The following is an 11,362-nucleotide window of genomic DNA, read 5'->3' as shown; positions in this document are numbered from 1 at the left end:
AAAAGAATGCTTTACAGTATTGTTTCAGGTGCCGATAGTGCCCATGATGACATCACATGAAACGGCATGCATTGGTAGCGCGTGTTTATACTACCTTGTTCATACACTCACATGACATCCAAAGACGCGATGATAGATGGAAGCGTAGATAAGCCGCAACTCTGTGCTATCACGCGAGCAGACAACCTTGGGACGCGTCCAAGGTGACATTCCGTACCGTTCCTATTCGTTCCGAGGTCGGAAGGAACACTGCCAAACCCAGAATGCGCGGCATACAAGGCGCCGAACAGCAACTGTGCCGATGATGAAAGAAACGTGGTGACGGTGAGCCCCTGCAGTCATGAGGACCAAGTAAGGAAGGTTCCACTCGTTGTCCGCGAGTTCGGAAGCGGTGACTTAGGCTCCTGCCGAGGGGCGGACTAAGTGATCCTTGTTTCGGCGAGAGCATTCGATCATGCAGCGCCTCAGCCGACCGACTCCCTTAAGTACAAACTCTCGCCCTTCCGCCGCTCTCTCACTCCTTGCACAAACCACCAGGACGTTCTCTCTACCCACACTCTCACTTTTACACGTAGACAACACCCAACCGACCGCCCGGCGAATACAGTACTGTTCCTGCACCCCCACGAACACTACACGCCTCAGCAAGGACCCCGGACCGAGAAGGCAACATGGCGGAAATGGCGCAGCGGATACTCATGAATGAGTTCAAGCAGCTCAGCAAGGAGAAGTGGACAAACATCGAGGTGCGTCTTGGTGACATTCCCTCCGGAGTCACAGTCCTAGTGGCGATGCAGGAGCACCGAGCTAACCACGTCACAGCTCATCAACGAGAACGTCTTTGAGTGGAGTGTCGCCCTGATAGTCATGAACGAAGAGTCCATGTACTACGGCGGCTACTTCAAGGCCAAGATGACCTTCCCTCGCAACTACCCGCATAGCCCGCCAGGTACGTCACTGCCAATACGCGGTTCCAGGGATGGAAGGAGTCGCGAAGCGCAGGGCAAGAGCTAACGGTTTACCAGATTTCAAGTTCATCCGCCCGCTTTACCACCCCAACATTTACCCCGACGGCCGCCTATGTATCTCCATCCTCCACCCACCCGGCGATGACGAGATGTCCGGCGAGACTGCCGCCGAGCGCTGGTCACCCGTGCAGCGCGTGGAGACAGTCCTAATATCCATCCTCTCTCTGCTGGACGATGCCGAGGTTTCCTCACCCGCTAACGTCGATGCGGGAGTCATGCTGCGCAACAAGCCCGAGCAGTACAAAGAGATGGTCAAGAAGGATCTCGAGCTGTCAAAGGCGGACATCCCCACGGACTTTGTCATGCCAACACACGAGACGGCATGGAAGAAAGAGAAGGACGAGGGCGAGTTTGACATGAGCTGGGAAGACAGCGATGCTGAGAGCCTGGACTTTGGTGGCAGCGAGAGCGACCCTGACGAGGATCAAGAAATGGATTCCGACTTCGAGGGCGATGACGATGATGCGGAAGACGACGAGGATGCCGACACCCCCATGAAGCGCTAGACGTTGCCCATGGACTGCTACTCTGAGCCCCTCATCATGCGAATGTCTCATATCCGCATGCCAGGGCTACTTAGGGGTGGGTCCCCAGCGTCTGAAGAGGATTCGGGTTCTGACACCCTCATCCTTGTCCCTTCACCGGCAGTATCACCTACCTCAACACTCCTCTCTTCGTCATCATGCGATTCGGCAGCCCCTACCCCATTTCCCCCTCACCCCCGTCCAACGATATGGTGGACACTCGCGCACTAGGAACTGCGCATTGCCCTCTCACCCCCTTGCCCAACTTTCCATTCCTCGGTTTTCTTCCACGTCTTCATCATAAGCGCGGCGTTCGGTTTCGGCATGGTATTCATGGCGTTACGCCTGCAACGGGCTTTCACGCCTAGGGTTCGGTCACGGTTAGGACGGCATCTACACTGCATAGGAACGGAGTTCTTGAATCATCTTTTCATCATGCGTGGCATGGCTACTTTGGGCTTGCAATTGGCGGCGCAGTGGCTGCATGTGAATGGCCGTAGACTAGGGAATGCATGAATTACACACACATTGGCATTTGCAATATCTCTTGCGCGATGCACACACTTGAGTTGACGCAATACCAGTGTACATTAAAAGGTCAATTGCTCCACTTCATCCATTCGCAGGCCTCCGGTAGAGTACAAGACATACATTGACCCCAATGTCAATTGCTTCCCTTCTATGAATCCCGAAATTCTATCTTATCCTTACTGACCTCCTCAAGCACCGCAGGCCAGTCCCTAATGTCGACTCTAAAGTAACTAAACCCCGACTTCTGTAAGTGCTCAGTGATGTGAGCTTTGTTGACGCCCTTGCAAAGCGAGTCTGGACACACAGCATCCTTATCAGTTCCCAACTTATCACATGAACGGCAAGACCACGTCTTTTCGGTAGTACTTTCTCCGGGAACCCAGCCCTCTTCACTGAGTCGTGATCTGAGGCTTTCGTCGAGCGGCGGATTATTCCTCAAGTGGTCGCTGACGTCTTTGGCGGTTTTGATAATATCAGCGGGGGATGTACTTGCTGTTGGTGCAAGAAGATATGTTTTGCGTTCCGACTCTGGTATTCCATCTGGCATCTTGATGCAGTGTCTGTGGGTGACTTGTGGTGGAGTCACTGGGGAAGACGTCGGTACAGATGGACTGTACTCTAGAGGTGTAGTTGTGAGAACTCGGGTTTGATTTTATGTTCGATGATTGGTGTATCAACTGGTGGGAACGGTGCTTGTAGAGCGCAGAATGAATGTAGAGGTATGCAGAACCGATGAAGAAGTCGCTGCATAGGCATATATACTAGCGATGACTCGAAGTTGTATTGGTCCGTGGGATGTTGTACAGTGACCATCATGACATGCCCAGGCTTCTGGAAGACGGTGCGTGGGTTGGATTCTCCAGTCTGACAGTTATTTCATGGAACAAACACTCGATGGCTCACCACCCGATGCCCATAGCATTTCTGACTCTCTCCATGGTGCTCTCAGCGATCTTCTCAGCTCTTTGCGCTCCTTCCTCTGCATGCCCTATAAGCTCCTTCTGATCTCCACTCATCAACTCGTGATAACACTCTCTTGTATCGTTGATGCCCAGATCAACAGTATCGGCGACCTTCTCTTTCAGAGCGCGCATGCTCAGACTATTCAAGTCATTTGCTAGATCTTCCGGCGACGCAGCGAGTGACTCATCGAAATGGTACATCAAATCCACTAGGTTTGTCACGCCCGGCCTGGTCTCGCGATCATAGCTCACTCCCTCTATGGAGTCTGTCAGTGCCGTCTTCAACTTGGCATGTATTTCCTCTCTTGAATCTGTTATCATAATGCGACTCTTCGGCTTGGGGTCGCTCTTGCTCATCTTTTTTGTTGGTTCAGTCAGACTCATGACTCGTTTCGCGGGACTCAGAAGTGTTTGTGGAACAGTCAAGAGAGGGTCTGACTCCGAATAGACGTGGTTAAAGCCACTGGCCAGCTCGCGCGTGAACTCGAGATGCTGTGCTTGGTCTTCACCAACTGGGACATGGGTCGTGTTGTAGAGGAGGATGTCGGCGGCTTGCAGGACTGGGTACGAAAAGAGACCGAGTTTAAGGGCGTCTTTGTTATTGGAGGGATCGAGAGGGGATGCATTGGATGGGAGGGAAAGCTTGCTCTAAGACAGTGTCAATATTATGCCTCCTAGGTCTACTTCTGCGGTTGTATACCTTCCACTGGGTCATTCGTCCCAAATAGCCCATGCTTGCACCACAACTCAGGATCCACATCAACTCTGCATGCTGCTTCACGCTACTTTGCGCAAAGATGATGCATCTCTTCGGATCAAGTCCTACTGCCAGCAGACTAGCCAGCATCTCTTTCCGCCATCTTGCCAATTCGCTCGGATCTTGTTTTATCGTAATCGCGTGCAAATCGACGATTGAGAACAGGAGCGTGGTATCCGGAGATGCCTCGTCTTGCAGCTTGACCCATTGCCGCAGTGCGCCGAGATAGTTTCCAAGATGCGGTACGCCGGTGGGCTGGATCCCCGAGAATATCACCTGCTTCTGGTTCTTACCGGCATCTTGTCTCGCTGGCGAGGCGATGGAGTACTTCCGCAGGCAGCCTGAGCACACACGAAAAGGTGAGGGGGCTGCACGCTGCAGCGGTCGAAGTGAAAACATTGAAGTCAGGTCGTTGTATCAAAATCGGAATCGCGGTTGCTCAGCCACCAGAAAGCGCGGCCGGGGTCTTGTAGCGTCGTCATTGTGGCACTGCCGCCCGCCAACAACCACTCGATTGCGCCCAACCACGGCCTCCTTCTCTCTATTCACGCTACTCTCCCCACAACACCACGACTACCACCCACGATCCCAAGCCTCACGCACCTCATTATACATACCGTCGCCTGGAAGTAGAGGGACTACAGCGCAATCATGTCTTGGACCGGTAAGGAGCCCCTCGACGATCATCCAGGAAGCCGCCGGCTCACCAGACGCAGGGTTCAAGAAAGGCGTCAATCGCGCGACGACGCAGGTTCTTATGAAGACTGGCCAAGTCGAGCGCACAAATGACCGCGACTTCGAGACTGAGCAGCGGTACGCTCTCCAATCCATCAGATGCATACTTCAGACAAGAATAAGGCATCCCATCGTAGTACCACGACTAACATGACGCCAGCCGGTACCGTACTATGGAGACCGCCGCGAACAAGCTGCAAAAGGAAGCAAAAGGCTACCTCGACTCTCTGCGCGCCATGACCGCCTCACAAATGCGCATCGCCGAAACCATTGACGCCTTCTACGGCGACGCGGGCACCAAAGACGGCGTATCGCGCTCCTACAAGCAAGCCGTCACCGACCTAGACGCCGAGACGATAAAAGCCCTCGACGGCCCCTACCGAACAACCGTCCTAGACCCCATCCAGCGGTTCTGCTCTTACTTCCCCGACATCAACGCCTGCATCACAAAGCGCGAACACAAGCAAATGGACTACGACCGCATGCGCGCGCAAGTCCGGAAGCTCACCGACAAGCCCGACAAGGATGTTACCAAGCTACCGCGTGCTGAGAAGGACGAACAACTCGCCAAGGCCGCGTACGATCAACTCAACGACACCCTCACAACTGAGCTGCCCCAGCTCATCGACCTGCGAGTACCATACCTAGACCCTAGTTTCGAGGCGCTGGTCAAGATTCAGTTGAGGTTCTGTGCGGAAGCCTACTCAAGAATGGCGCAAGTGCAGCAGTATCTGGATGCGAACACAAGAGATCAGTATGCACAGGGCGAGCTGGATGCGCGGGTGGAAGAGGTGTTGCAAGAGATTCGGGACTTGAGTATTGCGGGTACTGTCTAAGAGCTGGAAAGGAGAACATGTTTTTCCTGTATCGTACATGGTAATTTCTGTGGGGTCAGACTCGTTGGTTTTGCGGCATTGGATGGACTGCGTAAGGACAAACGAGGGAGTTCAGCGGTGCCTCCGCCTCCCTGTAACCATCGACTTTATAAGGCGCTCGATTTCATGATGATTCGTCTATTTCCACTGCGTCATGCAGCACTGACTTGCAAAATGAGCTGAGTCTTCAGACTTACTCTTCGTGACAGGAAACGACAACAGGTTACGGTGGAATGGTTTTGTTCAACGTAACCTTTCCCACTGAGTCCTATCTAGAGTCAGTAAAAGAGTCAGCCTCCGCCACAGACATGTCTCACTCCCTTGCTTTCTCTTATGACAGCTTCATTGACACATATTGGTAATATAAAATGTCTGCCGGATTGGTCTTCTGATTGATATCCTACACACGTTCACTACACCAAGCTTATTGATACAACATCCTTATGGGATATCACGCAATCTACTCCTCCAATGGCCCGCTCAGAATATCGGGAGGGTCGCTGGACTGAAAGACCAAGACTTTCGCGATCGCCTCCACCAAGAGCATGTCTACCGCCTCCACAAGGGAGATATTCCTCCCCTTCACGAGAAGCAAGCTGGAGGCGTGCACAAGAAAGACTTTCAATGTCTCTATGATACAGATATTCACCACCCTCGTCCGAAGATTATAATCCGCCCTCACGAGAAAGATGTCGATCGCCACAACCACCGAGATCAAATATCGGAGACCCGATCTTAGAACATGAAGCTTTCGATTGTTTCGACTGTCCGGCCGTTGAACTTAAAGAATATCAAGGAGAGATAACCCACATGGAACCTCACCACCAAAGATGTACCACATGTGACCGGCCCAAGAAGTGGAAATACTGGAAATGCACGACATGTCGGCGGACTTGGCGAACGACAACGCTCAGATGTAAAACGGGGAAAGGAAGCCGGCTCCAGTGTGAGGGACTCAGTCCCGAGGCTCCCTGGTTTCTGCTCTTTGCAGAGATCAGAGACGAATGCAATGTACTGGCCAAGCGAGTCGCAGAGTTGGAGAGGAAGGAGTACAAACCCAAGAATTATAAGCGCGAGCTGGAGGATATGGAGATCATTGCGAAAGTTGGAGATTTTGGCGAAGAGAAAAAAGAGTTGCTGTTGGAGTGGAGGGACTGACCGTTCTGCCGTCTAAGCATCAAACGACATAGCATGAAAGTTCAGGAAGGGGGGAAGGTGAAGCAGATTGTTATGATGTAGAGACCAGACATTGTGCAAAAATGAAATTAGGTTTGCACCGCAAATACGGTCACAAGCCACTTGTGCGTTCGGCTGAATGCACCTGCTGTGACGCTTTTGAAGCTACATTTAAGACTGCGTTTCTCCGGTCTTGTTACAAGTCTCTGCGATGAACTTGATATCCTTGAACACCTTGGTGAATGGCTCGAGATGGCCCTTGAATACATATGACGCGTCAAGTTTAGGCTTCTGGACACCTTCCGACAGTTCCACAGTGACATCCTTCTCCCAGCCATCCGCATAACGAGCCTTCTCCCTCTTGACGCTCACTTTGACACTCCTACCATCCACCTTTTTGACTCTACCAGCAATTCGAAAGCAGCACCCGCTGCTCGGTTCGACAGTCTCCGGATCCTTGAGAACGTCGAGACTCTTAGGCCAGCCCGTCAGAGGGGAAGACCCGGTAGCAAGACTTCCACTGAAGCGATAGTGCCCGTATACCAGAGGCTTCAGATTCTCTGCCCACACCGTGTCCTGACCAGTAATTGTAACGTAGACTTCAGTGCTCAGAGGAGATTCCCACGGCCAACCACATGGCAGTATCTTAAAAGGATCGAAGTCCGAGCCACCCATTCCGAAGTCTGTAAAACTCCGCTCGACGCGTATGACCGTGGCAGTGAATGCTATGTGTATCGGACTTAGTCCCTTGGCGAAACGAGAATCGTCCAGCGCTTCTGCGAAGTCTTCCAGTTTGACAGTAGGTGCGTTTTGATGAGACGCGGTGATAACGGCCCGATCGGTCGCTTCCCAAAACCTGCAGCTACTGCTCCGTTCGTTCATCTTAATCATGCCTTGATTCGGAACCATGTCCTCGTACTCGTATATACTGGGACCACCTGGCTGGTCGTTGTCCAGAAGTCGTTCTAAGCTTGAGTTTCGTTCCAACCAGGATTTCGGTAGGTCGCGCAGACCAGCTCTCAGGGCAGGATTTTTCTTAAGTATATCGTTCCGACCTATCATCCCCTTGAAGACGATGAAGTCTTCGATATAATCATAGTCTTCATCGTATGCTTCTTGTATTGTCTTGCCTTTAAATTTACCGAAGGTGAAACGGTAGGGGCCGCGGCTCTTGGGTGCTGCGCGCGTCTGGGTACGTCGCTTCTTTGAGGACTCGGCGTTGGAGGATGCGGCTGGTTGTCGCTGTCGCTTGACACCGGAGCTCATCGTGGGTATCAAAAGAAGTCGGTCGCTTGAATACGAGATCGCAGAAAGGCAAGAGGAGAATTTTGCAGAATTGAGTTCGGACCTGGAGAAGAAATAGTCAAGCGCTACAGGCGAGGGAATCTCGATCGTATAACACGGTATGCATAGGAAATTGTGCCGCAACTTAAGTAAGGGTACGCGGCTCGAGGTTACGCGCAACGCGTCGGCGATGTAAGTAGAGCACCTGCACGACGCGTTGCTAAACCACCAACAGTGATACGCCCTGGAGAACACGAATGGGAGACGAAGTCGACAAGGAGCTTTTGGTCAATACTTGAAGACACTACCGCGGCACGATGTGAGGGTCGAGCCGACTAGTCGTCCTCGCATGTGCACGGCGGTGACAGCCGTTTGAAAGTGGGGCTGACGTGGCCCGAGCGTGTGCTGCAAGGATCCCTGAACGTGTCACGGTGATTACCACTCTACCTGCGTCACCTACCTTCCACTCGGAAACTGCGTGTCGTCCCTCAATGTGCGACACTCTGAATGGAGATCCCGCGCTGAAATCGACGACGCTTCGTGCTGTCGTTGTAGCTATAGCTATCGCCTTGCGGGACCTCATTCCATCCGCAGGACCATCCAATCTATTCCTTTCTTTCGAGAGGGGACGGACGAGGAAGTGACGAACTCTGGTGCAATGTAGGGTTGCATAAGTGCTTCTTCCCGGGTCCAACTCCGCGGGGCGAGGTCTGGGATGACATAGGTGGAGCAGTCGAAGTCTCGGTAGTGTCTACCCCTTGTGTTCTCGTCCGTATAACCTACTGCAGCCCGCACTTGGGACTACCCAGAGTTATCTCATAACATCCTATTTACATATCAATCTGTAGCTAAAACTCAACAACCCCAAGCCATGAATAACTCCGACGATGACGCACCAATAATTCAATGGAGACCTCGACATAAGAACCAAGCATCTGTCTTATCGCCCACCAAAGATTCTGGTATCAGGAAGTCATCTGGGAAGCAACCCTTATCGCAGTCTTCCCTGGAACATGCAGTTCAAGCCTGTGAAGCAGACACATCAGATGAAGTGTACGAGTTCGACTTGAAAGCATTGCGGCCAGACCATCAAACAAGTCGCAGACACCAGCCCCAGCTATTTGCTCTGGTGTCTGAACAATGAGGACATGATGGAAACGAGGATCGACCTAGCCGATGGCTTCAGAGCTTTATCGAACGACTTTCTCAACTCGCAATTTAGTTCCCTGCGCGAAGCCACGCGGAAGAGGGGGATTCATCCCCATGACATCGCGGACGCTCTCTTGGTAGAGGGACAAGATGATCACGGGAACCTTTGGAATATCACAAAATGGGACAGGGTAATCGCACAGAACGTGGGCCCTGAGTTTGAGCAAGTCAACATAGGAGGCTCACTGCCGACCACGATAATGTTCACCGGCACCATCGTCAGAGTAGAGCAATGTTGGGCCGACGAAGGCGAAGACGGCCTGATGACTTTCACGATACTGCCATGTGGCTTTCCCCGGAGCGAAACCATCAAATGCCACTTCATCTCTTCAGCTACTGCGCCCTTGTACGAGGAATTGCCAGATATGCTCTATAAGACGTATAAAGTCATCGGCAAGTTCTGCAGTCCCGGTCTCTACAGCAGCATCCACGACATCAAGAGCATCGAACTGGCGAGGAATCCGGAACCTGCTAGTCTGAAGACTGGCATCTGCTGGAAGTTTGAGGGCCGCGTCACCTATGCTTGCATCAAGCCTTTGTTCGAGTCCGTCTTAGTCACGTACCTTGAGGTTGATCGTGATGCACGATTTCCTGTGTACGCCAAATTGTGAGAAGGCGCGCCAATACCAACAGTCGGGAAACTTTATCGTGCCAAGGGTATCACAATCCCGGAAGACGTCAGTGAACATGGTCTAGGAGAGACCACTTATTACGCTAAATGGCTTGAAAAGCTTCCGGAGCCTAATCCTAGCAAGGCAATCTAGCACAGACACTGATAAGCGAGCAAATTGAATTCTGTGGGAAAAGAGGAGATGACATCTTCAAAAGTTTTATTAATGCCCTAGGGTGGGTTTTGTTGTCATCTTTCTGGAGGAGAAAATATAATACCAACAAAGCATAACCTTGAAAGAAACACGAGCAAGTTTGTGCCACCCATGTCCGTCCCGATTGAAAGCGTATCACGAGCATCTTGAACGCTCTTCAACCTTTTCACACCCCCTTCTCAACATCCGTACTGTAATAGATCCTTTCCATAGTTCCCTAGCGCATTATGTCCAGTCCCGCTCCCAAGCTTCTTCATCAATAACACCCTCGTAGTAGACTTCAACAGGAGGTTCTCCCTCTTCCCATTCTCGTGGCTCCCGCCTTACATCGTACAGGACGACGCTGTGCTTGCCATCGTAATCATTTTCCTCTCCAATGACAGAGTATTCTTCGTGGATGTCCTCGGTAGAGTCCATACAAGGACCGACATGCTGTTGCATTTCAACTCCTACGTCTTTGAAGAAACTCCGGAAGAACGGAGTTTCTTCAATCGGAGCATCTACCAACGCGACATACACTACGATAGCATCGTTGGACAATGGGGGAAAAGATAACGAAGGAGCCTTCTCAGGATCGTGCCGAGCGAAATACATGGCCGCGGAGTTGGCAAAGTTGGCAATGACCTCGCATGCTCGCTCGGAGTATTGGTGGTATGGCCAACCCGTTTTGCCATATTGGTCTGCATCCGATTTCCGCATGATTTTGTCCACCTTCTTTACGCTGACTTTCTTTGATCTGGCTTCTTCGCACACTCTGCAAATCTTGCTGATAACCTCACTGTTACCGTCCATTTTATCCCATGACCGTTCATTAACGATGATACGGGGGACTCGCATTGCTTGCGGGACTCGCTGTGCTTCAACGATAGATTTCATCAGATGTGCAGCCTCCGCACAAATTGCTCGACACGTGAGATGAATGGGCGTTATGGATTCGTAGTTCGTGATGGCAACGTATCGATTCACGAATCGAAAGCGACGTTGGCAATCTGCCGCATATTCGTAGATCATAAGACGCAGCTCCTTTGGTAGATCGAGGAAGCGGTCAAATGACCGGGGCCGACGTGGATTTAGCGCAAGTTCTTCGTAGTACTCCCGTGTGTCTTCGTTCATGTCGTCGCTGTTGCAGGTATCGGAGTGTTCTTCCTCAGAGTCGGACGATGTTGAAGGTGTATCGCGCATGGCTTCAGACCAGATTGCATGAGCCTCAGAACGGATTGCATCAGTCTCAGAACGGATTACAGCAGTCTCAGAACGGATTGCAGCAGTCCTGGAACTAATTACAGTGGTCCCAGAACGGATTACATCATCCCAAGAGAGGGATGCTTCAGTCCTAAAAAGGGATGCATCTCTCCAAGAAAGAGATGTAGCACCCCAAGAAAAAGATGCATCATTCCTAGAAACGGATGCAGCAGTCCTGGAACGGATTGCAGCAGCCCTGTAACGGATTGCAGCGT

General features: G+C 51.7%; 6 protein-coding genes across 6 annotated transcripts; 3 read left to right on the top strand and 3 right to left on the bottom strand.

Annotated features, from left to right (window-relative positions):
* Positions 1-671: 671 nt before the first annotated feature.
* Positions 672-1,534, top strand: J4E78_003880 (uncharacterized protein; the record flags this gene model as incomplete). The annotated part of the gene is made up of 3 exons (XM_049364513.1): positions 672-746; positions 823-949; positions 1,026-1,534. 3 exons carry the CDS (start codon positions 672-674, stop codon positions 1,532-1,534), a joined length of 711 nt encoding a protein of 236 aa, XP_049223591.1.
* Positions 1,535-2,982: 1,448 nt separating this feature from the next.
* On the bottom strand, positions 2,983-4,201 carry J4E78_003879 (uncharacterized protein; the record flags this gene model as incomplete). Its single annotated transcript, XM_049364512.1, has 2 exons — positions 2,983-3,693; positions 3,746-4,201. The coding sequence occupies 2 exons, from the start codon at positions 4,199-4,201 to the stop codon at positions 2,983-2,985; spliced, it is 1,167 nt and encodes a 388-aa protein (XP_049223590.1).
* A 252-nt stretch (positions 4,202-4,453) lies between these two features.
* On the top strand, positions 4,454-5,373 carry HOB3 (BAR adaptor protein Hob3; the record flags this gene model as incomplete). The annotated part of the gene is made up of 3 exons (XM_049364511.1): positions 4,454-4,466; positions 4,519-4,615; positions 4,698-5,373. The coding sequence occupies 3 exons, from the start codon at positions 4,454-4,456 to the stop codon at positions 5,371-5,373; spliced, it is 786 nt and encodes a 261-aa protein (XP_049223589.1).
* Positions 5,374-6,759: 1,386 nt separating this feature from the next.
* J4E78_003877 (uncharacterized protein) lies at positions 6,760-7,854 on the bottom strand (the record flags this gene model as incomplete). Its single annotated transcript, XM_049364510.1, has 1 exon — positions 6,760-7,854. The coding sequence occupies one exon, from the start codon at positions 7,852-7,854 to the stop codon at positions 6,760-6,762; it is 1,095 nt and encodes a 364-aa protein (XP_049223588.1).
* A 1,064-nt stretch (positions 7,855-8,918) lies between these two features.
* Positions 8,919-9,692, top strand: J4E78_003876 (uncharacterized protein; the record flags this gene model as incomplete). Its single annotated transcript, XM_049364509.1, has 2 exons — positions 8,919-8,925; positions 8,977-9,692. 2 exons carry the CDS (start codon positions 8,919-8,921, stop codon positions 9,690-9,692), a joined length of 723 nt encoding a protein of 240 aa, XP_049223587.1.
* Positions 9,693-10,130: 438 nt separating this feature from the next.
* Positions 10,131-11,087, bottom strand: J4E78_003875 (uncharacterized protein; the record flags this gene model as incomplete). The annotated part of the gene is made up of 1 exon (XM_049364508.1): positions 10,131-11,087. One exon carries the CDS (start codon positions 11,085-11,087, stop codon positions 10,131-10,133), a length of 957 nt encoding a protein of 318 aa, XP_049223586.1.
* Between the last annotated feature and the right edge of the window lie 275 nt (positions 11,088-11,362).

The sequence above is a fragment of the Alternaria triticimaculans genome (assembly GCF_023758025.1).
Source record: "Alternaria triticimaculans strain BMP 0046 chromosome Unknown scaffold_4, whole genome shotgun sequence".
Taxonomy (NCBI): Eukaryota; Fungi; Ascomycota; class Dothideomycetes; order Pleosporales; family Pleosporaceae; genus Alternaria; species Alternaria triticimaculans.
Note: the sequence above shows the minus strand (reverse complement) of the source record. Positions and strands in the feature narration are given on the sequence as shown.